General features: G+C 36.7%; 1 protein-coding gene across 4 annotated transcripts in view; it reads right to left on the reverse strand.

Annotated features, from left to right (window-relative positions):
• Positions 1-25,132, reverse strand: part of LOC106052525 (uncharacterized) — a 57,329-nt gene that overhangs the window by 28,256 nt on the left and 3,941 nt on the right. For 2 of the 4 annotated variants that reach the window (XM_056041490.1, XM_056041487.1), the window contains exons 2-6: positions 7,747-8,919; positions 5,406-6,105; positions 3,865-4,069; positions 2,531-2,699; positions 552-708 (exon numbers count right to left, since the gene is read on the reverse strand). In XM_056041490.1, coding sequence (XP_055897465.1) covers positions 552-708; positions 2,531-2,699; positions 3,865-4,069; positions 5,406-6,105; positions 7,747-8,784 — 2,269 coding nt within the window. In that variant the 5' untranslated portion in view covers positions 8,785-8,919. Of the gene's footprint in view, positions 1-538; positions 709-2,530; positions 2,700-3,864; positions 4,070-5,405; positions 6,106-7,746; positions 8,920-9,630; positions 9,866-25,132 lie in introns of those variants that run through there. The other 2 variants (XM_056041488.1, XM_056041489.1) reach the window with 2 other exon arrangements.

Here is a 25,132-nt window from a genome sequence, read left to right on the forward strand (position 1 = left end):
CACCATCATAAAAGAGTTACCAAAAACCTCTACACCAAAAATATACAGCAGGTAAACTGTCTAATAGGAATTACAGAAAGACCATCAAGAACAAATTAAAAACAAATACTACAAGAAGCACATGAGAAGAGGCGGGACGTGCAAGGCAAAACACACGCATGTATCAGATTTCTGAGTGTGTCAGATTAAAAAGTGTCAGACTATATAAGTGTCAGACAATCAAGAGTCAACTGTATTTCGAATCTAGGAAACTTTATGCAAACTTTAGAAACCAAAATTTACACAAATAAAAACTATAACAGATATAACATAATTATAGCTTACACCTAAATCGAAGCAGTTTCTTTAAACAAAAATCAACAGTAGATTGAGTGAATACTGTAGAGTAACAATTTTTGTGTATGTTCCAGATATCAGTCATAAGGCTGGTATGTCTGTGCTCTATGTTCCTATAAAGGGGTAGAAGAATTGACAAATCTAGCGATTGACTAGCAGGTCAAGCTGGATTATACGTGCCAGGGAAGATGAACCATACTTTCCTTTTGATATACCTGATGCCATACTCAGCGCATTCCCAAACAGAGCCTCCAAGACGGCCCGCTCCACTGGTGTGCCATAACTGGAGGCACTGGTGAACAGGGAGCGGTAGAATTCCTTGGCTTCTTTGGCAAAACACCTCATGATAAGACCATTGGCAGATATTGATACCTATATTAGATGGGATCGAAAAAATGTGAACAATTCATTGAACAGAAAGCATGTTGAAATTAGCTTAAATATTTTTATTACATTCAATTTTGTTAAAGTCCCCAACGTGTGCTCAAGCATATCTCTTACATGTGATCAAGCATATTTCTTACAAGTGATCAAGCATGTCTCTTACATGTGATCAAGCATATCTCTTACATGTGATCAAGGATGTCTCTTACATGTGATCAAGGATATCTCTTACATGTGATCAAGCATGTCTCTTACATGTGATCAAGCATATTTCTTACAAGTGATCAAGCATGTCTCTTACATGTGATAGAGCATGTCTCTTACATGTGATCAAGCATATCTCTTACATGTGATCAAGGATGTCTCTTACATGTGATCAAGGATATCTCTTACATGTGATCAAGCATGTCTCTTACATGTGATCAAGATGAGGAAGTATCCACAAATGACCCAGAACTATATTCCATTGCGTCATCATTTCTTAGTAATCCCTAGGTTAAAATGAATAGTCAGGCACAAGTGCCCATGTTTTCAAAGTGGCTGGTTAAGTATCTGAAGGACTTCCTATAGTTAATTCCAACACTGACATACATATGAATTATTTAGCCACACTTGAAATATTCCTTAATTGATGCATAAACTAGGCACGATACATTTGTTAGAAAACAAATAATGTAGATAACCTGTAATTTAGTGCAAGAGGAAGGGTTGATGTGACATCTGTCCTTGACTCTCCCACTAAGCAGGGGCAACTAATCTGATTATTTTAGGCAAGGATTCAACCTCTTGCTAATTTCTTTTTTCCACATGCTAGGACAAATATGTATAAGTGCTCCTTTTCCCCTAATGATAATAAAGCATGGAACAGGTTGCCTGAATCAGTCAGAAAAAACAATGACTTAGCAGAGTTTTAGTCTCCAATAAACATGCATGACTAGATAAGCACATTGATAAGACCTAATTATCTTACTTTTTAAGGAACATCTCTCTGTAACTTATACGATAAAGACAATGTATGAGCAGTGCTAAAGTAAGCACTGGCCCCATCTTTGAACATTGTTAAGACTTTGACGTCTGCTCAATGTATCTGTGGGTTATCTTTATTTTATATTTCTACAATGCACCAGACACCACAAGTAATCAAAATAAATAGGATTAGGGGAATCTAATTTAAAATAAATGGAAAGGAAAAAGAGAGTAGTGAGGACACCTTTTTTATAACGCAAATAATTATTTCATAAATGGGTAGGAATCAATCATTCTTTGCTTGAAATTCTAAATATTGTAGACTAGAAGGCATCCACAATGCAACCTTTTTTTAAAGGAAGTCAAAAGAGTAGGTTAGTCACAGGGGAGGTAGCTTGCCTTTATAAGCTAGCCCATATACTTAGTCATAGTAGTTATTTTGGTATATCTTGTCCTGACCACTTGGTGAATATAATAACTGAGAGAGTAAGCTTATCCATTCATTCTATGCAGATAAATTGGCGGGTGAATCAGAGGCCTTGTTTTCAATCAACACAAAGGAAGCATTCCTAGACCTAATAGACCCTTAGCTGCCAACTACCACAGTTGACATATAGCTCTGCTACTTTGGCCCAGTTTTTGACATGTACAAGCCAAACCTTAGCAACTGTTGATTTTTAAAAAATGCAGCTAATCATGTATTACATGTAGTCAACTTTGGCCCAGTTTTACTATTCATGGAAGTAACGCTGGAAAAACATTATTATCATATCTAGTAACACGGAATAACCAGGAAATTAAAAGATAACGAACACACCAGCCCTAAGTGAATACAATGGTATACCTTTAAAAATGCTTCATAAGTGTTCTCGTTGCAGTGAAGGGCTCTGTGAATAAGATAGCGCACATTTGGCCACTCTTGTATTAAACCACCATAAACCAATCCCTTTCTCCCTTGCATCCTCATGTTGGCCTCAGTATTGACAAGAATTCGGCAGAGGAAATTGGTGTACCTTGTAGGAAGAGACATGAAAAGTTAATAAGTATTTTAAAAGTACAAGATTATATGTAGCATAATATATACTGACCTCTTGCTGGTTAATAAGAAGCCTCAATTGATCAAATGATTTCAAGGAAAAAGTTAAAGCAATATTTTCTTGGCTACCCACATGAAACCCATGTCAATGATGGACCCAAAATGGCAAGTAAACTTTTAACTGCCCCAAGGTCTGTCTCCAATGGAAACATTTTTAGCATGCTGATTTAAATATAGGAAAGTAATGAAAAAAACAACAACAGACAGTTATAAAGATAAGAGGAAGTGGCTTATAAAATGGTCTGGGAGGTTGGCAAAACAGATTTGTTAACTGGTAGCTAAATGATGAGAAATTCAAGTTACAAGATAAAGCATTTTAAAAAATCCAATCTAATCATTAATCTTTTTAAGACTTAAAACTACCAATTTTTTGAGTCCACCGAACTCTAATGGGTACCTGACTTAAATTGGGGAAAGTAAAGGCAATTGGTCGTTGTGATGGCCACATGACACCCTGCTCGTTAACCATTGGCCAAAGAAACAGAAGACCTTACCATTACCTACCCTATAGATCGCAAGGTCTGAAAGAAAACTCAAAGAGGCACGGTGGGTGAGCGGTAAAGCGCTTGGCTTCCGAACTGAGGTTCCAGGTTCAAATCCTGGTGAAGACTGGGATTTTTAATTTCGGGATCTTGGGCTCCTCTACGTCCACCCAGCTGTATTGGGTACCCGACATTAGTTTGGTTAAAGTAAAGGCGTTTCTTTGTGCTGGCTACATGACACCATCCTTAACTGTGGACCACAGAAACATCATCTGCCCTGCAGATAGCAAGGTCTGAAAGGTGACCTTTACTTTTTTTTTTTTTACCAATTTAAACTGTCTATAAGGGATCAATTAATTTTTTTAAAGATGTTACTAATAATAATTTTTCCAGGAAAACATTCTAAAAACATAACTTATGAAATGTAACATTTTTAACATTGTGTTCCAGTTCTACAGTATTTTCAAGTTTATACATGAGTGCTTCAATAAACTATCTAAAACAAATTTATTTCATCATACCAACTATGAATTTATAGGGCTGACAATGATGCAAAGTTTTCTTTTGTTTTTAAATGTACCTAACTGTAATGCAACTAACCTGTTGCAAGAGTTGTCAAACCAATGACCACTAAGCACCATCCTGCCATCACTCACTGAATTCTTACAATAGTTGACAACCAATGGATGCACGGCCATTCGATTCACGCCGGGTAAGCACCTGATGATGTAGTTGTTCTTGAGATACTGGATAATTTTCTGCCATTCGTAAGGGTTTTTGTCAGCACTGACTTTCTGGAGGTGTTCTAAGAAAACAGAGATATTTTTTACTCATGGACAGGGTGAGAACACATTGAGTAGTAATATATATATATATATATATATATATATATATAAAGGCTTTACTTTGAGTCTTAAGATTAAGGAGGAATGCAGTATTTCACATTTCAAAACACAGCATTTTCTCCAGCCTGCCCTCAGTATTTTTCAAGTGATTGGCTTGCAATACCACTCTTTACACTAAACATCATTCACAGTGGCAAAGAACAGTCGTAGCTTTTATTTCGGATTTTCAATCCCCTAAAATGACTTCCAAGTACCCAAAAAGGCTATAGAGCCCAGTCTGCCCCCCCCCCCCCCCCCCCCCAAAGTTGCATCACGCAATCACCATAGAAATAATATCTAGGATTCTGCAATTATATGACATTAACATTCTATTTCAGAATATTAGGGCACTGGTTACAGTCATTTATTTAAACCAAAATATTTGGGTGGCTGCTTGGTCATGTAGTATACGCACTGGACAGCCATCTCGATGGTCCCAGGTTTGAACCCTGCCTATGCCATTCTTTGCCATCCTGCAGGATTAATAATCTTTTAATCTGATTGAACATCCAAAACATATCAAACATTTTTTAGAAAATGTAAAGAATAAACCCAAGCACTTCCATTTAACATGTTTTAGATTTACTTTTTTGGGTCAAACTTTTTTTTTGTGATTACAAACTTTGCAAAAAGTGGATTAGCCATTTGATTGCTGGTCAATGTCACTATCTAAATACAATATAAACCACTGCATTCTCACAGATTTTGCTTTCAGAGGTTTTGTTTTTTAATAATTTTATCATTCTCTTCAATTTAATAGGCCAATTTTTTTAGTTGAAAACATTCCCATTTACCCTTTTTTTTAATGGTAAATAACTTTGAAATAGAAATTTAGAAAAAAAAAAGATAATAAATTATATCTGGTACATGTAAATAATTCAAGTATACAAAACTATTTCACCATTATGAAATAAAAATGAAGCCTGCTGCCAATAACCATGTTCCCTATTTAGAGTCAAGAAAAGTAATCAAGCCACTTAAAAAAATATACACATCTGCTCCTGATTAATTTATAATTAAATGTTCCACATATGACTTTAAATTTATCATTACAGCATATTACTATATTATTACTGTATTATAATAGATTGTCTTTAGAATTTAGCCTGTATTACATTCATAGGCATTTTTAAACTGCATCATTCCTGGATTTTCAGGATTTGTGGGAGTAGAAGGAAGCTACCCCCCCCCCCAAACAGCAGGCAGGATACTGCATATTATCTTTAAAGTATAAAATTTGAAAGAGCCAAATCTCACCTAGTGTAAAAGAGCTGTCTAAAGAATGACTAAAATGTATAATAGACATAAGTATGTTCTGTGGTATCCACTCTGGAACCTCATTGAGTCTGCAATCAAAAACAGAAGACAAGAAATCCTCATCATTAAAAATTTTCTTTTCCAGTTCTTCTGCAGGAACTCTAAAATCCTCACTGGCAATGAATGTCTCTGCTACCAGCCTAATGGCCTCTGGAAGACACAGATGTTTCACGCAGATGTGGGCATAGTTTAGCACCTCCATGTGTGGGGCGTAGAAATTTAATATTGATATGACATCCCAGAAATCGGAGAGTGTATCTATTTCCAACGTTTCCATTCCAAATCCTTTAGGGGAAAACTTCTTATAGGTAGTGAATATAACAGTCGCATTCAAAGAAAGTCGTTTAAATTCTATGACCATCCGAGACAGGAAGTCCGAGAACTGGTGCCCGTTGTGCTGGAGCATAAAGCTTTCACACTTGTGGAACACAAGAACATGCTGATAGTTGTTGTGCTTGCACAGCTGAGAGTGCATACGAGAGATGGTCATTTCTTCATCCAGTTGACACGATGGCACGGATTGTTGGCACAGCTTTTCTACTATGGTGGACATAAGGTTTTCTAATGAATACAGCTTTTTACAATTTAAATGATGCTGCATAATGGCTCCTTGTAACTCCATTTTCTTTTCATTCACTGCCTGTTGAATAGATTTGAAGACAAATTATAAAATGTATTTTAAAAATTAAACACTATGTTGACAATAATTATTCATATCTTTCTAGAACAAAAGAAATAAGCACAATCTACTCAAATAATTGAGAAAACCAGTGATTAGAAATATGATGTGGAAGCAGATCTGAAGCAACTTGGGGTCAGGGCGTGGAGACGAAAGGCCCAGGAGGGATCTGAATGGAAGGATGTGTTGAAGCAGGCCAGAGCCCTCCATGGGCTGTAGCGCCACTGGGATGGATGGATGGAATGATTGGAAATCATGTCAATGAGTTTCAAGTTTTTTTTTCAACATTCAAGTACCTTGAAAGCATAGACACAGCTTACAAGATAACTGATGGCATAGTACAATTTAAATTTCAAATAGATTTACAGATTTGTAGGTCATAAATTATTTTTTTTTTAAAAGAACAGCTAAAATAATGAGAAAAGATGAATTAAGACAGAATGAGATGTCATAAAAAGATTGACATCCTCAGAATATTAAGTGAGTAATTAAATCAACATACCTAGACATGAGATAGTGAATAGAATGAAGTTCGAAAAAACAGTTCAAGATATACCTTAACAGATCTATATGGAAATTTGTTAGGGAACTTTACTACTATAAGGGGAGATAATAGCTAATGTGTTACTATCTCAAATGAATTTTCATAAGACTGAAAATGTAAATTTGGTTTATCTATATATGTTAACTCACAGCAGAGTCAGATGCAAGTCTGATGAGGATATTGTCAAATTCAAACACCAGAGAAAATTTAAACCCCCAGTATCCAGTGATTGGTCTACAATATATGCTCAGATACAATTCTTCTGAAAGTGTACTTAAACAATTTTTAACAATAATCTTTATAAGCCCAATGTACATAAAGAGCGTTTACACTAGACAAATGTGAAGATAAACAGCAAACTTTATTTCTCATGTTAGCCATGTGATTAGAGTTTTATGAATTTCTAAGCTCAAGCATTAACCTACAATAGTTATGAGATTATTTGATAAATTTGGAGCTAAATTCTTAAATCTTATACAGCCTATAATCAGTGTCTAATTATTATTGTAAATAATAAATCTTTATTTATTGATTAACGGTTTCCTCTGATTATTAATATACTGCTGCCATCATGAAAAATAAGATCTAAATTCAAAGTCAACAATAGTTGAACAACCACTATCATCGACAATACAGAAATCCTTCCTTTATTATGTTGAATGATTGCACCTTTGTGCACCATATCAACACTACAGTAGTAGACAGATGATTTTATAAATGTGGATCTAAATTCTTAAATCTTATACAGCCTTCTCTCCCCCTTCACTTACAGTTAATTCAAATAATTATATTTATACAAATTCCACTGCCAAGAGCAAACATAGACGGCGAAAAGAAAATCTTAATCGACCCCCATTAGACAATGGTTCTGTTTGCCCTGAATGTGACAAATATGTAGGTCACAGCTGGAGCTGCATAGCACTGGGAAATACTGCAATCTTCTTTTATCTTCGGACTCGAAAACAAGCCTTATTATTATTATTTATACAAATAAACTCTATTTCTTTTATATCATAAAATGAAAAAGTTTTAATTAGACAAATTATCTAGACACCTACCTGACGAACCAATGTTGATTTTCCTGCCATCGGTGGACCAGACACTTGAACAAGATTTCCAGAAAGAAGGAGAGATTTAAGTTTACTTTTCTCCACCTGCCTGATATTTGCTTCAGGGTGCTGATAACTTTGTGTGTTCATCTGATGGCTAGGTGATGTTTGAGTGTTTCCTGATTGACCTGGGAAATTCTGTTGTCTATTGCTTGTTGAAACATTTGGGTTTACAACACTGTGCTGGGTTGGGGATTCAATATTTGTAGAAGGGTTTGATCTGGGTTGAATTTCTGGTGTCTTTAGCATCATAATAGGGCAGTGGAGAGGTGGAGGTAGAATAGAATCCATGGCAGTATATCCAAATGTCCCATTTGTTAATAAACTATTGTGACCTGTTCCTGCAGAGTCTAAGTAAAACAATGGTGCAGTGCCATGATGATAAACACTGTCAGCAGAGACACCATTTCCAGTTGATGTTAAGAAAGTATAGCTTGGAGTTGTAAATCTAGCATCAGATGAAAGCCCCACAAAATCAGAGCCAGAACTGGATGGACTGACTGGGTTACTACTGTCTGTATTAGACATGAAAACATTATCAGAAGCAACAGAGGGATCTGTTTGGTGAAATCTGGGAGCTGTGGTGTTTTCAGCAGTTGAAGGTCTGAGGCCAGGATGATAGAAGTGTTGTGGACCAGGATTGTACATGTCGTATAAGAAACCTGTGGTAGAAGGTCTGTGACTAACAATTCTGTTGCCTGGTATATTACTACCAAGATTTGGTGTGCTAACGCTAGTTTGAATTTGGGCATAATCATCACTTAGTGGGGGCATGGCATTTTCATAGTCTGTGGTAGAAGCTCTGTGATTGACTATTCTGTGGGCTGTCACATTGCTACCCAGATTGGGCGTGCTGTTGCTAGTTTGAAATTGTCCATAATCATCACTTAGAGGGGGCATGGTAGTCTCATAGATTTCATTTGGTGGTTGATTCTGTTGGTTACCAGTCGGGTGTCTTCCACCATTGTAATATATATTGTGATCCATTTTTCATTGTGGCATTCATATTATCTCCATTTACACTATAACAAGGATTAACTTCTAATTGGTCAAATAACATCTAAAATACCGGTATGCCATTTTATTTAGAACTATCTTCATGTGGTCAAATAGTCTCAAAAACTGCAACAAAAAAAAAAAAAAGAAAAATTAAAAAAAAATTATTTACATTATCATTGATTAAAATGTAGAATATTTCCTAATTTTGTAGGATTTTTAAAAACTTTTAAAACATGTATAAATCTAATAGTTTTATCAATTTTAAATACATTGATGAAAAGTTTTCAAGTGTCAGTAGTTTTAAATGCTTCAGAGTGCTATCGTTTCAGGTGAAGGGACAAAACCTGAAATACTGACCAGAATCGCACAGTGCACAGAAGCACAAGCAGAACTTGAAACAATGTGGAGTGTTAAAGTTAAAGACCTCAACACTAAAATTAGAATGATGTGCTCCCTGGTCATGACTACATTCTTGTATGCTTGCTAATCTTAGATGCTAAATGCATAACTACACAGGAAGATCTTAGCAATGGAATTGAAATGCTATAAAAAGATCCTAGGTATCACCTACAAAGACTGCACCATAAAGGAACAGGGCTATAGGCTCCCACAATGACCTGCTTACCATTGTCAAAATTGTAAACTGAAACTTTATGGACAAATCACAAGATCCTCAGAGCTTGCAAGGACCTTCCTATCTAAGGGAAGTGCCAAGTAAAAAAAGAAGTGGTAGACAGAGAAAGCGAAAGGAAGACACTATTTAAAAAATGGATCTGGATTCTAGATTTTATTCTAGTTATTTTTAAACTTAAAGATTAATAAGCCACTTTTTACTTGTAAACTCGAATCAATCCATTGGATTGGCATTTGTCCGATTTGTCGTCAAACACAATCACATCTTTCTGATTAATGTCTGTTGCCACTATTATGTCAATTATGTGACTATAACTAATGGATTCACTCTAATACTAATATATCACTTGATTTCTAGATCTATTCTTATTCTACCTCAGATCTAGTGAATTTCGATTACAATAGTAGATCTATCTATAATCTACACAGACTAAAATCTAAGTCTTAATTGACTTAATAGTTAGATGCAGGGAAAAGTTTTTTTTTTTTTTTTTTTTTTTGCTTTGGGGTATTCCCGTTTCCAAACAAGAATAAACACCAATCATTGACAACATAAGAAACCTCATACTAAATATAGATAGATAGATAGATAAATAGATATTTACCTCGCAGGATATTAGTTTATATAGGCTAGTTGTGATCTGGACTGTAGTTTACATACAACTAATCTAGATCTATACTATATTCTATAGGCATAGTAGTAGATATATACCAGAATTTTTTAAAATTAGGCCTAAAGTTTTTCTCCTTATGAATGTTTAGTATCATAATAAATTTAGATTAGAATCTACATTATAGTTAGTACACTGGAATGTAGGTTATGGATCGTCACTATCAAGATTTAGATTTCTCTGTCTGCCTCTTGTCTTGTCTACTGTCTTTTTTTTTTTTCAATCTTTCCTAAACTGTGTTCCAAAGAACCCTAGCCCTTGTGTTCCGCAAGGCCTGAATAGGTGTTCCACGAACTAGGCCTAGTGTAATAATTAATTAGTGGGCTACCAAGTGAATTAATCTCTCTAAAAAAATATAAGTAAAATGTTCCGCCAAATACACAGAATGTGCGAAGTGTTCCGTTAAGAAAAAAGTTTGGGAATCACTGGTCTATTTTTTAAATTCATTTTGTGAATGACGCAATTATCTTGGTGGAAATCCCCCAAATTATTTGTGTTGTTTCCAGGGAAAAGCCGATACTCATCATTGCTTTTTTCAATGCTCAATAACTCCAGCGGTGAAAGTCAGGAAACTATTTTTACTAATATATAAACTCTTCTTTTCCACACAGGCATTGTCCGGCACTATTTTGTACACGTTATTTCTCCCACAACCATTCTTGAATTAAGTTGAAACTGAATCAATAAAGAAAAATAACGATTCAGTTAATTAGTTATTGGTAATTAATTTAATAATTATTTTGTCTGGTATCGAAAAAAGGAAATAAATGTTACTTAATGAGAGAATGTGGCTGTGATTTGTTAATTTTGTTTTATATAGAAAAAAAGAGATTATTCTAGCAGTATGGATGGCTGCCTGGTCGTGCGGTTTGCACGCTGGACTGTCGTTCGGATTTATCGATGGTCGATATCCTGCCCGCTCCCATCCCCCGTCGTCCTGCGGGAGGTTTGGACTAGGAAGTAAACAATCTTCAACCCTAAAGGAACATCCGAAAAATGTACACCATTTTACAGTATGGATTCGACATATTATGCAGTTCTTTCCCTTAGAAAACATATATAAAAAAAAAGTTTTTTTTTTGTGGTTTTTTTTTTTACCCCATACAAATAGATCTACATGTGTTGAGTTTTGGCACCACTATAGTCTAGAGAATCTATTCTATATCTACGCTATGAGATAACACATTTGACTCGTGATAAATCTTTATGCGTCGGCTGCCGGCCTATAATCGTATGCACTTCGAACCCTGCTCGCTGTCATCTCCTGCTGTCTTGTACGTGTTAAACAAAATATTCAATAACCCAGTAACTATATAGAATTAACAGATTGAGGCATATATAGAACACCATTATCCTGAGAATCATACTATTGTACGTACATCATTCCATTATTAAGAAAATATCACAACACTGTAAACAAAATGTAGGCCTACAGTCATGCAACAGTCTCAAATATTTCATATGGAGTTGATATGAGAAAGTTGACATGTATTCAACGACACTATCCTATCTTATCTTATATAATACAGACGTTACTTCAAAAAAGAAGATGATTACGTCATACGCGTCATGCATTTAGTCATGCATATTAACCAATGACTTAAATTCTGCCAAGTCACTGGTTTTCCTGGCTAGCTCAGGCAACCCGTTCCATGCTCTAATAGCACTAGGGAAGAAGGAGTGTTTGTACAAATTTGTCCTAGCATATGGGACGAGGAATGTGCCTTTATCTTTGTGTCTTTTAGAGTATTTTATTAAATTTTGTTTTTGTATTTGAAGATTATGGTTCAGTGTTTTATGTATGATTGCTACTTTACTTTTGAGCCTTCTGTCCTGAAAGCTTTCTAAATTTAGTGATTTTACTAAAGGTGTTACTCTAGTCAAATGTGAATATTAGTTTGTTATGAATCTCACTGCTCTATTTTGTGTCTGTTCCAGTTTCTTAATGTTTTCTTGAGTTGAGGGGTCCCAAACGGAGGATGCATATTCTATTATTGGCCTAACCCAGGTTAAATAAGATATTAGTTTTATGTTCTTATTTGATTTATAGAAATTTCTTTTAATAAATCCTAATGCTTTGTTTGATTTTTTTTGTAGTTTCATCAATATGTGGATTCAATGACAGTTTTTCATTTATTATATTATACTACAAATTGTCATGAAACATTTTCATTTCTAAACACTGTCAAGGTTTCTCTTTATTTAAGATCATTGTTGCAAACCATCTTATATATATAGAGAGAGCAGAAAGCAAGGCGTAGGCCCTAGCCCCACATGTTTGTATGTATGTCCAGCATAGAAATTAAAAACGTTAATAGACCAATCTTGATTAAAACTTGGCAGTCTCCATATTTAATCATAGATCTAAATTCAAACCAGTAAATCAGTAATACCAAAACTAAGACCCGCAGGTAGCGGGTCATATCCGGCTAATAAATAATAAAAATTAGTTTGTACTACAAACGAAACAGTTTACAAAGATCGTATACATTCAAAATACATAACTAATCAGCACTTTTGAAACTCTGCACACGGGTTACATTAAATAAATATCTCCGTATCCGCCATAGATACAAAGCTCCAATAAAAACGTCATATATGTCTGGTTTTTTTTTTTGGTTGTTGATTATTTAGTGGTCGGTGATCTGTATATTTTCTTTGATGGTAAATTTATGTAATAATGTTGAAGGTTCATTTTTGTTGGTTTGTTTTAGCCACAGATCTTTATGTGCATGTATTTCATTTTTCAAATCAAATTTGGCAAGTGGCCTTAAGTTCACAGTCCTATGGTGTCGGAGTGGTAAAGCGCTTGGTTTCCGACCCGGAGGGTCCTGTGTTCGAATCCTAGTGAAGACTGGGATCTTTAATTTCGGGATGTTTAGGGCGCCTCTGAGCCCACCCAGTTCTAATGGGTACCGTTTGATTCTCTAAGAGCTGAGCCGAAGGCTCTTCGAGCTCTAAGTTTGAAAAAAACCCTGATTGAACAGGAAAAAAACAAAACCTGATTGAACAACCGTTCTGTCTGGAAGAGATCCGAGTCAATGCCTATGTAAAGCATTGCTATTTCCGATATATCTGGCACTCCGGGCGCATGGGCTAGAATGCATGGCCGAAGGCCGAGTATACCAGGAACCTCCGCCATTTTACTATGTTGTACCCAGCTAACGGTGTAGGACTCGCCATTAATGTAACGGTCCCTTGAGGAACGGCGCATGGATTATCGACAGGACCGTGGAAGCTCTCTTTCAACTCCGCTCCGTGCAATGGGTCCACTCTCGCGTTTTGTTTTGCTATTCATTTAGCCTAATCACTTCCTCTAATGGTCGTTTCCACACGAGCGCCACTTTGAGGCAGAATAGCGTGCTCGCGCTAATGGGTACCTGACATTAGTTAGAGAAAAGTAAAGCAGTTGTTGGTTGTGCTGGCCGCATGACACCCTCGTTAACCGTGGGTCAAAGAAACAGATGACCTTAACATCATCTGCCCCATAGACCACATGATTTTTTTTTCTTCTTCTTCTTCTTCTTCGTTCTCATTGTTATGATGGAGTGTTCAGATGACTAGACCAATACATGAGATGAACTGCGCAGTGGTTTCCAAATCAGGGAGCTCTCCATATAGTTTTTATTCTCTTGGGGTGTTTTGGGGGCCAGTGTCTTATACGGGCCTCTTGGTAAAGAGAGCAGTTTTGGAGGACGTGGTCGGCATTCTCTGGTGATACTCCTCATGGGCAGATTTAACTGGTTCCAATTTTGAGCTTCCGGTCAAAGAAACAGATGACTTTAACATCATCTGCCCCATAGACCACATGATTTGAAAAGGGAACTATGTCCCCACTAGGAGCATGTGGGATTTGAAAGACACACCTAGTGAGTAACATTTTTTTGTGTGGTTGAAAGAATGTAAAAACCATATATGGAATATAATGATGTGTATTTAAAACATCAACGCTTTCGTTTTGTAATCACGTGGTTTCAAAAAGGAGATGTTCAAAAGAAATCATTTTAACTTCTCAGTGTGGAGAGTTCTGTCGATTTTGATGTTAGACTTTGATGTCAGATGAGTAAGTAGATCTAAGCCAAATTTAGTTTCCGCCCACTTAAAAAATTCTTCGGGCTTATAAGCAAGTCTCTACTACATCAACACTGGAATAACACAATGATACCAATGCGTTTTGTTTTCAAGTTTAATTGCCATTATACGGTCTGTTGAGGCGCGCGGTGACTGAGCGATAGAGCGGGGGTCCCGGGTTCGAATCTTGGTAAAGACTGCGAGTTTTAATTTCGGGATCTTTTGGGCGCCTCTGAGCCCACCCAGCTCTAATGGGTACCTGACATTAGTTGGGGAAAAGTAAAGACGGTTGGTCGTTGTGCTGGCCACATGACACCCTCGTTGACCGTAGGCCACATAAACAAATGAGCTTTACATCATCTGTCCTATAGACCACAAGGTCTGTAAGGGGAACTGTACTTTTACTTTATACTGTCTGCTACAATTCTTCATTTTTAAAATCTTATATCAACTCACCCTGTCTGTCTGGTTGGAATCTTGTACACGTTATTTCTCCCACTTCCCATTCTCGGACCAAGTTGAAACTTCGCACAATTATTCATTGTCGATGACAACACATGAAAAAAAAAAGTTAATCAATTTGTTGTAATTAATTAATATAGTTTTATATAGAGACAGTATGGCATAGTAGGCATACCGAGACCAATTATCAATCTATGACGTTAGGTCTCCGGCATACTATATACCAGGGGTTCTCAACCTGTGGTTCGCGACCCCCTTGGGGGGTCGATTTACGATTTGCCAGGGGTCGCCTACGACCATCGAAAATATGGATTGTTTTGTCTATTCTTCTATTGCTGTATGTGTGTGTGTGTGTGTGGGGGGGGGTCGCGGCTGAGTGGGGAATAGTAAAAAGGGGTCGCCGAGCATAAAAGGTTGAGAACCGCTGCTATAAACTAAGGGGAGATGAGTCATGTATATATAATTAGGTCGTTCGCTGAAATTTAAAAAATTAAAAGTAGACTATAAAACCTTTTACTTATATAAGCATTTGGATGGTTTAGTGGCTAACAACTCCAAAAAGCTTTTTTTTTTTTTTTCCAAAAGGTAGTAACTCCCTTCTCAAACCCACTGGTCCACAAAGTGATTGGACCATAGCGCGCTGATCATGTTATAAGCATGAAAATTGCGTTAAACAAAAACAATTCACAACAAAGTTACAAAGACAGGTTGTGTGCAGGTAAAAAGGCAGGTTTTCCAATATTTTCAGAAAGAACATCAGAATGAAATTCTATCAAAGACAAATGACAGAGAAGAATGGAGAAAGAAGGCTGACAGATCTTGTGTGGTGCCCCAGCGGTCCAGCAGACCAAAGGATAGGTGAAAGTGAATGTGAAGTTAGATGTGAACCTGGCCTAACTGATGTCTTTTAATATCTAATTGTTTTGTAAAGGGTCAATCTCTTATTCAAATCATCAACAAACAAGGTTACAAAGGCAGTTTGTATGGAAACACAAACTCAAAATCGGCCCCCGAAGTGGTCCACCCAGGCACGTAAAAAGACAGGTATCAGTATTTTCAGAAAGAACACCAGAATGAAATTGTATCAAAGACAAATGACAGAGAAGAATGGAGAAAGAAGGTTGACAGATCTTGTGCGGTGCCCCAGCGGTCCAGCAGACCAAAGGATAGGTGAAAGTGAATGTGAAGTTAGATGTGAACCTGGCCTAACTGATGTCTTTTAATATCTAATTGATCTAATTGTTTTGTAAAGGGTCAATCTCTTATTCAAATCACCAAGAAAAAAAAACAACATTTCAGTAAAAAAAATATTTTTTTTATTAAAAAAAAAAATAATTTATTAAATAAACTTTTCTGAACACATAATGTCACATTCTCAAAAGTGGAAATAATTTGAAGAGTGAATTGTTTTGTATTTCATGCTTCATATAGTGATGTGAGAAACTTTAGTAATGATTGTAGAGTTCAATTTTAGAATTAGAACATCAAATATATAAACGAAAGACTTGAAATTCCAATGATCATTCACAGATGTTAAGGGAAATGCCCAGTCTGTATGTTAAGACTAAATATACTCACAGACAGTGCCCAGGCTTTCTATTTATCCAAACATAAACATGTGTTTAACTTCCCACAATGTCAAATAAATAATTTAATAATTAATTTAGTTACGAATTTTTCCCGTAGTACACTACATTACAGTTCACGGGATAATAAAAAATACTACTCATTAATTGTTGTTTAAAATTAAGTCCAACTTATTTGCATACTAAATAGATTTTTTCTCTTATAAAAAGTAATACTTTTTGAGTGTGTAATTGTAGTAGTTAATATGATAGAACGTACTTAACTTAACAAAACAAATGTAAAAAAAACAACATTATTTTGACAAAAAAATCTAAAACCATTTGCATAAATGTGTTAGAAATGCGGTAAATTGACATCTCCCCTACTAAAGAGTCTCCCGTGTCTGTTACTATTAATAGTGAATAGTTGTAAGTAAAAGTGGTATATTTTTATGAAAAAAACTGCTTGCATAAATGAGTTAAAAAATTAGATTTTACGCTTTCAGAAAAGAAAAAAGTAGCCGTTGCATCAGAACTTGGGGTTAGGGTTAGAATGGTCAAAAACATTATGATGACGGATTTTCACTGTCTTTTCTAGTTTACGAGACCTAAACGGGACGGACGGACGGACTGACATTCCACACAAAACTAATAGCGTCTTTTCCCCTTTCGTGGGGCCGCTAAAAATATTTCCAAATAGCATATTTTTTTTATTGTTCGTCGAGATCTACTAAAACTTAATTACATGATTGATTCACAATAGAGTTATTAAGCAGACTGTGCCAATAAGACTTAACAGATTCTGTAATTCAAGTCTATTTTTGAAAGGGTGGGACAGTGGAAAGGAAGGGGGGGGGAGAGAAAAGTGATATAGAATTCACAAACCAGAAGTGAATTTTGTTCCAATCAAACGTAAGACATACTAAAATACACTGGCCAAAATTGGATGGTTCAAGTGCTGTCAGTTTTATTGATATTGAGGAGGAGGGGGGGGGGCGTGCGGGGTTATGGCCTAACCATAATATGACATTACGAGTGGCAGGATGTAATAAGGACAAAATAAAATAATCAAAGAGTCTATAAAATATGTTTAAATATTTGAAAAGTAGAAAAAATAAACAGAGATTGTCAATAAGACTATTTGTTAGAGCGGAGAGCTGGGGGGGGGGGGGCGGGGGGAGGAAGAAATGATTTTCGAATTTACGGGGCCAATCCAATACTACAATTCCTTTAGCCAAAGGAATGGCAGAATGAACACTGTATAGCAGTGTTTCTCAAACTGTGTGCCGCGGCACACTAGTGTGCCGCCGAAGATTTGCAGGTGTGCCGCGGGAGTTTTCAGAACGCCACACGTGCAGCGTTAAGCAGGTCTGCCTACTTCTAAATTTTTATTTTACGTTGCGATGACATCCCAACTTGCAACGACCAGTTATAGTAGTGGATCGCTCCATTACGACGGAAAGGGGTGTTAGGTATTCAGGTTATGGAATTGTCCACTATACATATATTATTATAATGACTCAAATGTAGGCCGCCTTAGCAGACGCACAGTTCTTGAATTGGCAACGATAATAATAAGCGATGTGTTTCATGTAAATTGGTTAGGTATATGCTAATAATAACAAATTATCAATAAGCCTTATTCATTGTTATCCATGAAGAAATACATTAGCAAGAATGAAACTGCGAAAGCGTTAAATGAAAAGCAGAGAACCAAACGAAGGTACAAAGAAGATTACATCGAATATAGTTTCATATCTTCTGGACCTGAAGATTCTACATTGAAATTCTCTCTGATCTGAAATGCAACTTAAAAGCAAATTAAAGAGACACTTGGAAACAAAATATCCAGCTGTAAAAGCGCAACCGAAGAAATTCTTTGAAAACATTAACGCTCAACAAAATAAACAATCTAAGAAACTTACGAAGTACCTAAAGCTGCCAGAAAAGGGATTGACTGCAAATTATAAGGTTGCTCAGTTATTAGCAGAACGCAAGAAAGCACATACAGAGGCTGAATCAGTCATTGCACCAGCTTTAGCAATAGTAATTGAAAGTATCCTTGGACCCGATGCCGCCGAAAAAGTTAAAAAATTTCCTTGTCAAATGATACTATCTCGCGCAGAATTGAAGATTTATCGTCAGATTTACAAGATCAAATCTGCGAACACTTTGACGTGACTGACGATGAAGTGTCTGTGATGTGGTCTCTTCAAGTTAATGAATCCACTGACGTTAGCGGCAAAGCCCAGTTGCTAGCTTTTATTCGGTTCATAAAGGATGAAAAATGTGTCAACGAATTCTTATTTTGAAAAGACTTACCAACTACGACCAAAGGCGAAGATATTTTCAAAGTGGTGAACGAAAACATTTTGCTATTCAAACTACAGTGGAAAAACTGTGTCAGCGTTTCCATCGATGGCTGTCCTTCCATGCAGGGAAATAGAAAGGGATGTATCACTCTTGTGCGTGAAGAAAATCCAAATTTATTAGTTGTTCACTGCATGATCCACAGAGAAACTCTTGCCTTCAAATCTTTGCCGAAAGATTTGATGTCTGTTCTGAATCAATTGATCGAAGTTGTAAACTTCATCAAATCTCGACCGCTTGCATCCCGACTTTTGTCTCAGCTCTGTGAAGCAATGGATTCAGACTACAAATGTCTCCTGTATCACACCAACGTTCGTTGGCTCTCCAGGGGGAAAGTATTAAAGGATGTCGTCCAACTCATGGCTGACCTGATTTCATTCTTGGAGGCTGAAAAAAATGGATCTTCTATTCATGACGAGATCTGGCGGGTTAAGGTGACATTTCTCTCTGATTTATTTGACGAATTAAATTAATTGAATTTAAGTCTTCAAGGACCATCGGAAACCATCATCTCAGCATCCTCAAAACTGAAGTCATTTGGTGAAAAATTACCTTTGTGGCAAAGTAAGACCTCGAAAGGAGTCTTCGACTGCTTTCCTATTTACAATGAATGTACTTCAAACTAAGAAATCACCCCCGAAATTCTGGACACTTTGACACATCTGCAGTCGGCATTGCAGCATTACTTACCAACAGTTGGAAGTAATGAGTATGGATGGGTCAGCTATCCATTTGGAAACAATGAAGCTACAAATCTGACAACTGAAGAAGCAGAGCAGCTCATTGATTTAAAAAACGATGCAGTTCTTAAGTCAAGTTTTGCCGATGAAAAGCCTGGATGTGTTTTGGATTTCAATCAACAAATTATATCCTGCAATCAGTTTAAAAGCAATCAAAATAATTCTTCCATTTGCATCTTCATGGATTTGTGAGTTTGGATTTTCAGCACTAACTGAAATTAAATCTAAGAAAAGAGAGACTTCTTACAATAGACGATGAATTGCGAGTTTGTTTGTTGACTTTGGAGTCTTGATTAGATTGCATTTGTTCTCAAAACAGGCACACCCTTCACATTAAATGTAGTACTTAAAAATAGGTAAAATCTTTTTTTTTTCTTTTTATTGTAAAACAACTGTTGATTTGACTGGTGTGCCGCGAAATTTTTGTAGTTTTTTTACTGTGCCGCCAGACAAAAAAGTTTGAGAAACACTGCTGTATAGCCTGGGAACAAATCAACGGGCGTAGCCGGTGATTAATTCCTGTACTAATATATCCTAAATACTAGTAATTTATACAAGTGGGTCTATTATTTCCTATTTCAAAACTTGAATTGAAAAGAAAAAGAAAAAGTAAGCATCCGATTCAGCTCATAGTAATACCACAAACAACTCCATTGAAGCTCTATAGTAATATAATAATGAAGAATATTATGAAGGAGTCAAAATACAATTTTATTGGAAGCCCAGCAGTGGCGTAGCTATGAATTTGCCATCATTTGGGGGCCCGGCGGGCTTGACCTCTTTGGGGGCCCCTGCATATTGCGTAAAATTTAATATTTAATGTGAAAAAATTGAACACTCATTTGGGGCCTTCCTTAAGTGGAGGCCCAGGTGAATTTTGAAATCCCCCCCCCCAACACCCTGGATACGCCACTGAAGCCCAGATTCAGAGATACAGGTTTATATCCAATACACCGCACAAGAAGGTATTTCTGACTACTTCCCCTGTTATGAATTATCTAATTATTTTTTTTTCCCAATTTCGAAACGTACAGAAACAATTAGTGTCTTGTATTCACAGGTCCTGGAAAATAATAGTATACAACCACTTATAATATATGCGCACTAAGCACACTGAAGTCTAGATGTCACGAACACAAGAGGGACGAGTGCTTTACCATGACCGAATGATCATTATCTAGGTCTGCATCCATAGGCCTATCACCAAACTAGAATCTTCTATACCATAAATTCTAGATCCTGTATTCTAGCCTAGACCACTGTCTTCTGATGTTGCTATGTCTGGATCTGTATCAATAACCTATAAATCTTGGATTTTTTGTTTCGTTTTTTTTTTTGGCGGTGTAAAAAATTTCCAATTTTATACAATTCAGTTGTTATTAAGAGTAAGGTACACGTAATCCAGCGGTTCTCAACCTTTTAAGCTCGGCGACCCCTTTTTACAATCCCCCACTCTGCCGCGACCCCCCCCCCCCACCCACACAGCAATAGACAATAACAATCCATATTTTCGATGGTCTGAGGCGACCCCTGGCAAATCGTCAATCGACCCCCAAGGGGGTTGTTACCCACAGGTTGAGAACCCCTGACGTAATCGCTCTTACAAAAAGTCCTCAACTTCATAAAGGAGACATTGTTTTTTTTTGTTCTTTTTTTTTTGTTGTTGTTGCTGTTTTGTTGTTGTTGTTTTTTATTCTGAAGTCGAATAAATCAACTCTGATTCAAAGTTCACAATTTCGTTTTGAAAATTACACTATAAGATAGTTTAGAATCTTTTTGAATTGAGAGGCGGGCTGTGAGAGGTTTGTACTTGTATGTAAAATAATCTTCAAGTCTGAAGAAATGTCCGAGGCATGTGTAAAATAAACAACAAATCATCAAACATTTTAAGACTCCACGTCCATAACTTGGACATTCTCACAAGAAGAGATTAACAAGGTCGCTTGATCCCTAGAATTTTACATATACTGGTGGATTTCTATCTTATAAATTATAGACGTTACTTCTTAAGAGAAGACAAGCAAGATCACCTCCATAGAATTTTAAGGGTGTATAGGTGAATTTCTATCTTATAAATTATAGACGTTACTTCTTAAGAGAAGACAAGCAAGATCACCTCCATAGAATTTTAAGGGTGTATAGGTGAATTTCTATCTTATAAATTATAGACGTTACTTCTTAAGAGAAGACAAGCAAGATCACCTCCATAGAATTTTACATATACTAGTGGATTTCTATCTTATAAATTATAGACGTTACTTCTTAAGAGAAGACAAGCAAGATCACCTCCATAGAATTTTACATATACTAGTGGATTTCTATCTTATAAATTATAGACGTTACTTCTTAAGAGAAGACAAGCAAGATCACCTCCATAGAATTTTACATATACTAGTGGATTTCTATCTTATAAATTATAGACGTTACTTCTTAAGAGAAGACAAGCAAGATCACCTCCATAGAATTTTACATGTATAGGTGAATTTCTATCTTATAAATTATAGACGTTACTTCTTAAGAGAAGACAAGCAAGATCACCTCCATAGAATTTTACATATACTGGTGGATTTCTATCTTATAAATCATAGACGTTACTTCTTAAGAGAAGACAAGCAAGATCACCTCCATAGAATTTTACATGTATAGGTGAATTTCTATCTTATAAATTATAGACGTTACTTCTTAAGAGCAGACAAGCAAGATCACCTCCATAGAATTTTACATGTATAGGTGAATTTCTATCTTATAAATTATAGACGTTACTTTTTAAGAGAAGACAAGCAAGATCACCTCCATAGAATTTTAAGGGTGTATAGGTGAATTTCTATCTTATAAATTATAGACGATACTTCTTAAGAGAAGACAGTTAATTCCTAGGAGAATCCATGTGTCTAGCTAGCCATGCTTGTTAATCGGTGACTTAAAATCTGTCTGGCTGATTCCAATAATTTTACTCCATCCTGACACCCCTCCCTTGAATTCCACATGGACCTCTTTTTTTTGTCATTTATTTTGTCTCACTACGCACACACACATATTTAGACGAGCTTGTCACTGTGTGTGTTAGACCCCAATCCACATCTCCCTGCACTATGTTTATATAACCTAACTATTCAGTGTGCATAAAGAAAAGTGTGTTTTAGTCTATTACATGAACGTAAGATCTAGATCAGTGCGGCTTTTGGACGTCTCTTGACAGACGACAAATCCAATGGCGTAGCGAAAGCATTCATCGGACTATACAATAATGATAAGATCTGGCGCTGTATTGTCTGGCTTTTGACAGCATGATTGTGATGTAACAAAAGTTCGTTTTGAGAATCAAGTTCGATATTAAATTATGATTCAAGAACTTGGCGAGGTTCTGTCTAGGTATAATGTTCCCAAAAGTAAATTCACACTTTAAAAAAAAACAGTGAAACTACTCCTAGATCTATTTTTATTTACCTTTCTGTATACTCTTCGGAATGTCGTCAGGATGGGCCTAATTTCGGAGTTCGGCCACTGTCACCCTGCTTCCCAGACAGTTTCACGCTCAAGGAGGGTAGACAACTTCAAAATAAAAACCAACATTACGTAAACCTTGAAAACCTAGGCTTACATCTTAAGTGATGGCAATGGTCAGTAAATCTGAGGATGTAGTGCCTATTATATTTCTCAAACATATTGACTTTTTGCAATAGTTCGATCAAACATGCGCGTGAAATATTTTTTCTTTGTGAGAGAAATGCCTTTCACCGAGTCAATGGAGAAAAAAAAAAAGTCATCTTTCTATTCTACAAATTATTTCAAGCTGCAGTTAAGTCAAAAAACTAAGCGTAGTTCATATTAATACCCATTCTTTGTGGCACTGTACGCATAACAATACATCATTTATAAGTGAGTCTGTGTGTAAGATTGAAATGATTGGCGACATCTCAGTAAAAAATAAATAAAAATAAAACGTGCCCAAAAAGGAGAACTCTTGCCGAATATATGGTAACCCTATCCAGCAGGAGGCTTCCGTTAGGCCGGGTAGGCCACAGCCCCGGATAATCCATAAGAAAGGGTCCTCTACAAAAGAGGTTAAAAGATATCCGAATTTCGACGGGTCAGAGACTTTAATTCTTTTTCGTAACATTTTTTTTTCGCATTTTTATGACTGACAAAAATTTCCTGATTACGAAGTGTACGCGCGTAGCATGCTAGGAGTAAGTAAATACAGGTCCGGATTTATGGCAGTGCAAGAGCCTTACTCTAAAAAAAAGTAATTAAAAAAAAATTCACTTTTTAAAACTAATGCACATCAAATATTTTAAAAAGGAAATTAAATGTACAAGAACTCTCTTTCTTTCTTCTAAAACAGCGGTTCTCAACCTTTTATGCTCGGCGACCCCTTTTACAATCCCCCACTTAGCCGCGACCCCCCCCCCCCACACACACACAGCAATTTAAGAATAGACAATAACAATCCATTTTTTCAATGGTCTTTGGCGACCCCTGGAAAATTGTCAATCGACCCCCCAAGGGGGGTCGCGACCCACAGGTTGAGAACCCCTGTTCTAAAATATAGCGCGCGCTTTTGGAAACAAATATTTTCAATCCAGAGTTGAAGCTTTTCGAAAAATTGTAGGGGCCTCCATCAAAATCCGGCCCCTGTCTCCACATACTTAAATCCGGCCCTTTTCTTCTAAAAGAACGTGTACAGTTTAAAAATGAGCAGCCTATTGCTACCAACAAAAAAAAAGCACATTTCATTGAAAGTAGCTTTTTTTTTCCCACGACGATTATTTAGTAGACCTTATTTTCCAATGATAAGTCAATCCACGGACCTCATTCACCAATCGTAAACAAACAACATTTTGCCACGCGGTTCTATATATCTTCTTTACAAATTACGCAATCCATAAAGGCTGTCACGTGATACGTAGTTTTCATTGTTTTATCAATATGATCACGTGGCTAAATGTTGTTTGTTTACGATTGGTGAATGAGGTCCACTCAAATGACAATAAAATAAATTGCAGAAATAGACTTGTAAGGTCCTCAAGGGGGAAATTTACTAGATTAACTCTTTCTCTCCGTAATTATTACCACATTCTGATGGAATCAACGTTTGTATCGTCGGTTAGGAGAGAAAGAGTTAAGTCAAAGGCATTGTGGGATTGGATGAAGGGGGGACTTTTAGGAGGGAAAACAAAATTGCTTGTCCGGTGGCGTAGATAGGAATTTGCCATCATTGGGGGGCCCTGGGGGCTTGACCTCTTTACGGACCCCTGCATTTTGACATTCAACTTCAAGACATAATCGGGTAATATTTATTATTTATTGTAAACAAAATAATCGAGCACTCCTTTGGGGGCCTCTCGGGGGGGGGGGTCGAAATTCTCCCCCATCACAGCTACGCCACTGTGCTTGTCCTTGGTACTACAAGATTTGAGCATTGACCCCCCCGTGAGATTGAAACGTTGCTGTGACAGACTGACTTCAAGCCCCAGCTGAGCTTCAAGTTCAACCGTGAAAGTAATTTACAACATGCAACTCTAGATATAAATGTGTGATGTCAGAGCGGTTCGTGAACCCGGATGTTTGAAAAAAAATTGCGGGGGGGGGGGGGGGGGGGGGGGAGACGCACTAGTGACTGGCGGCGGCTCGTTGGATATCTTTCTGTTTGTTTCACTTAGTGCGTTGAAACACGCGTGTTGTGACCTTTTGAACTATGTGTTGGCCCCGCCTGTCAAAGGACAATAACTCTAGTAAGAGGAAAGCAATACTAACCAAAGTATTAGATCACAATGAGTGATATTGTCTAACACTTCATGTATTGTGTAAGAGTCTCTCTCCC

The sequence above is a fragment of the Biomphalaria glabrata genome, chromosome 9 (assembly GCF_947242115.1).
Source record: "Biomphalaria glabrata chromosome 9, xgBioGlab47.1, whole genome shotgun sequence".
NCBI classification, from domain to species: domain Eukaryota; kingdom Metazoa; phylum Mollusca; class Gastropoda; family Planorbidae; genus Biomphalaria; species Biomphalaria glabrata.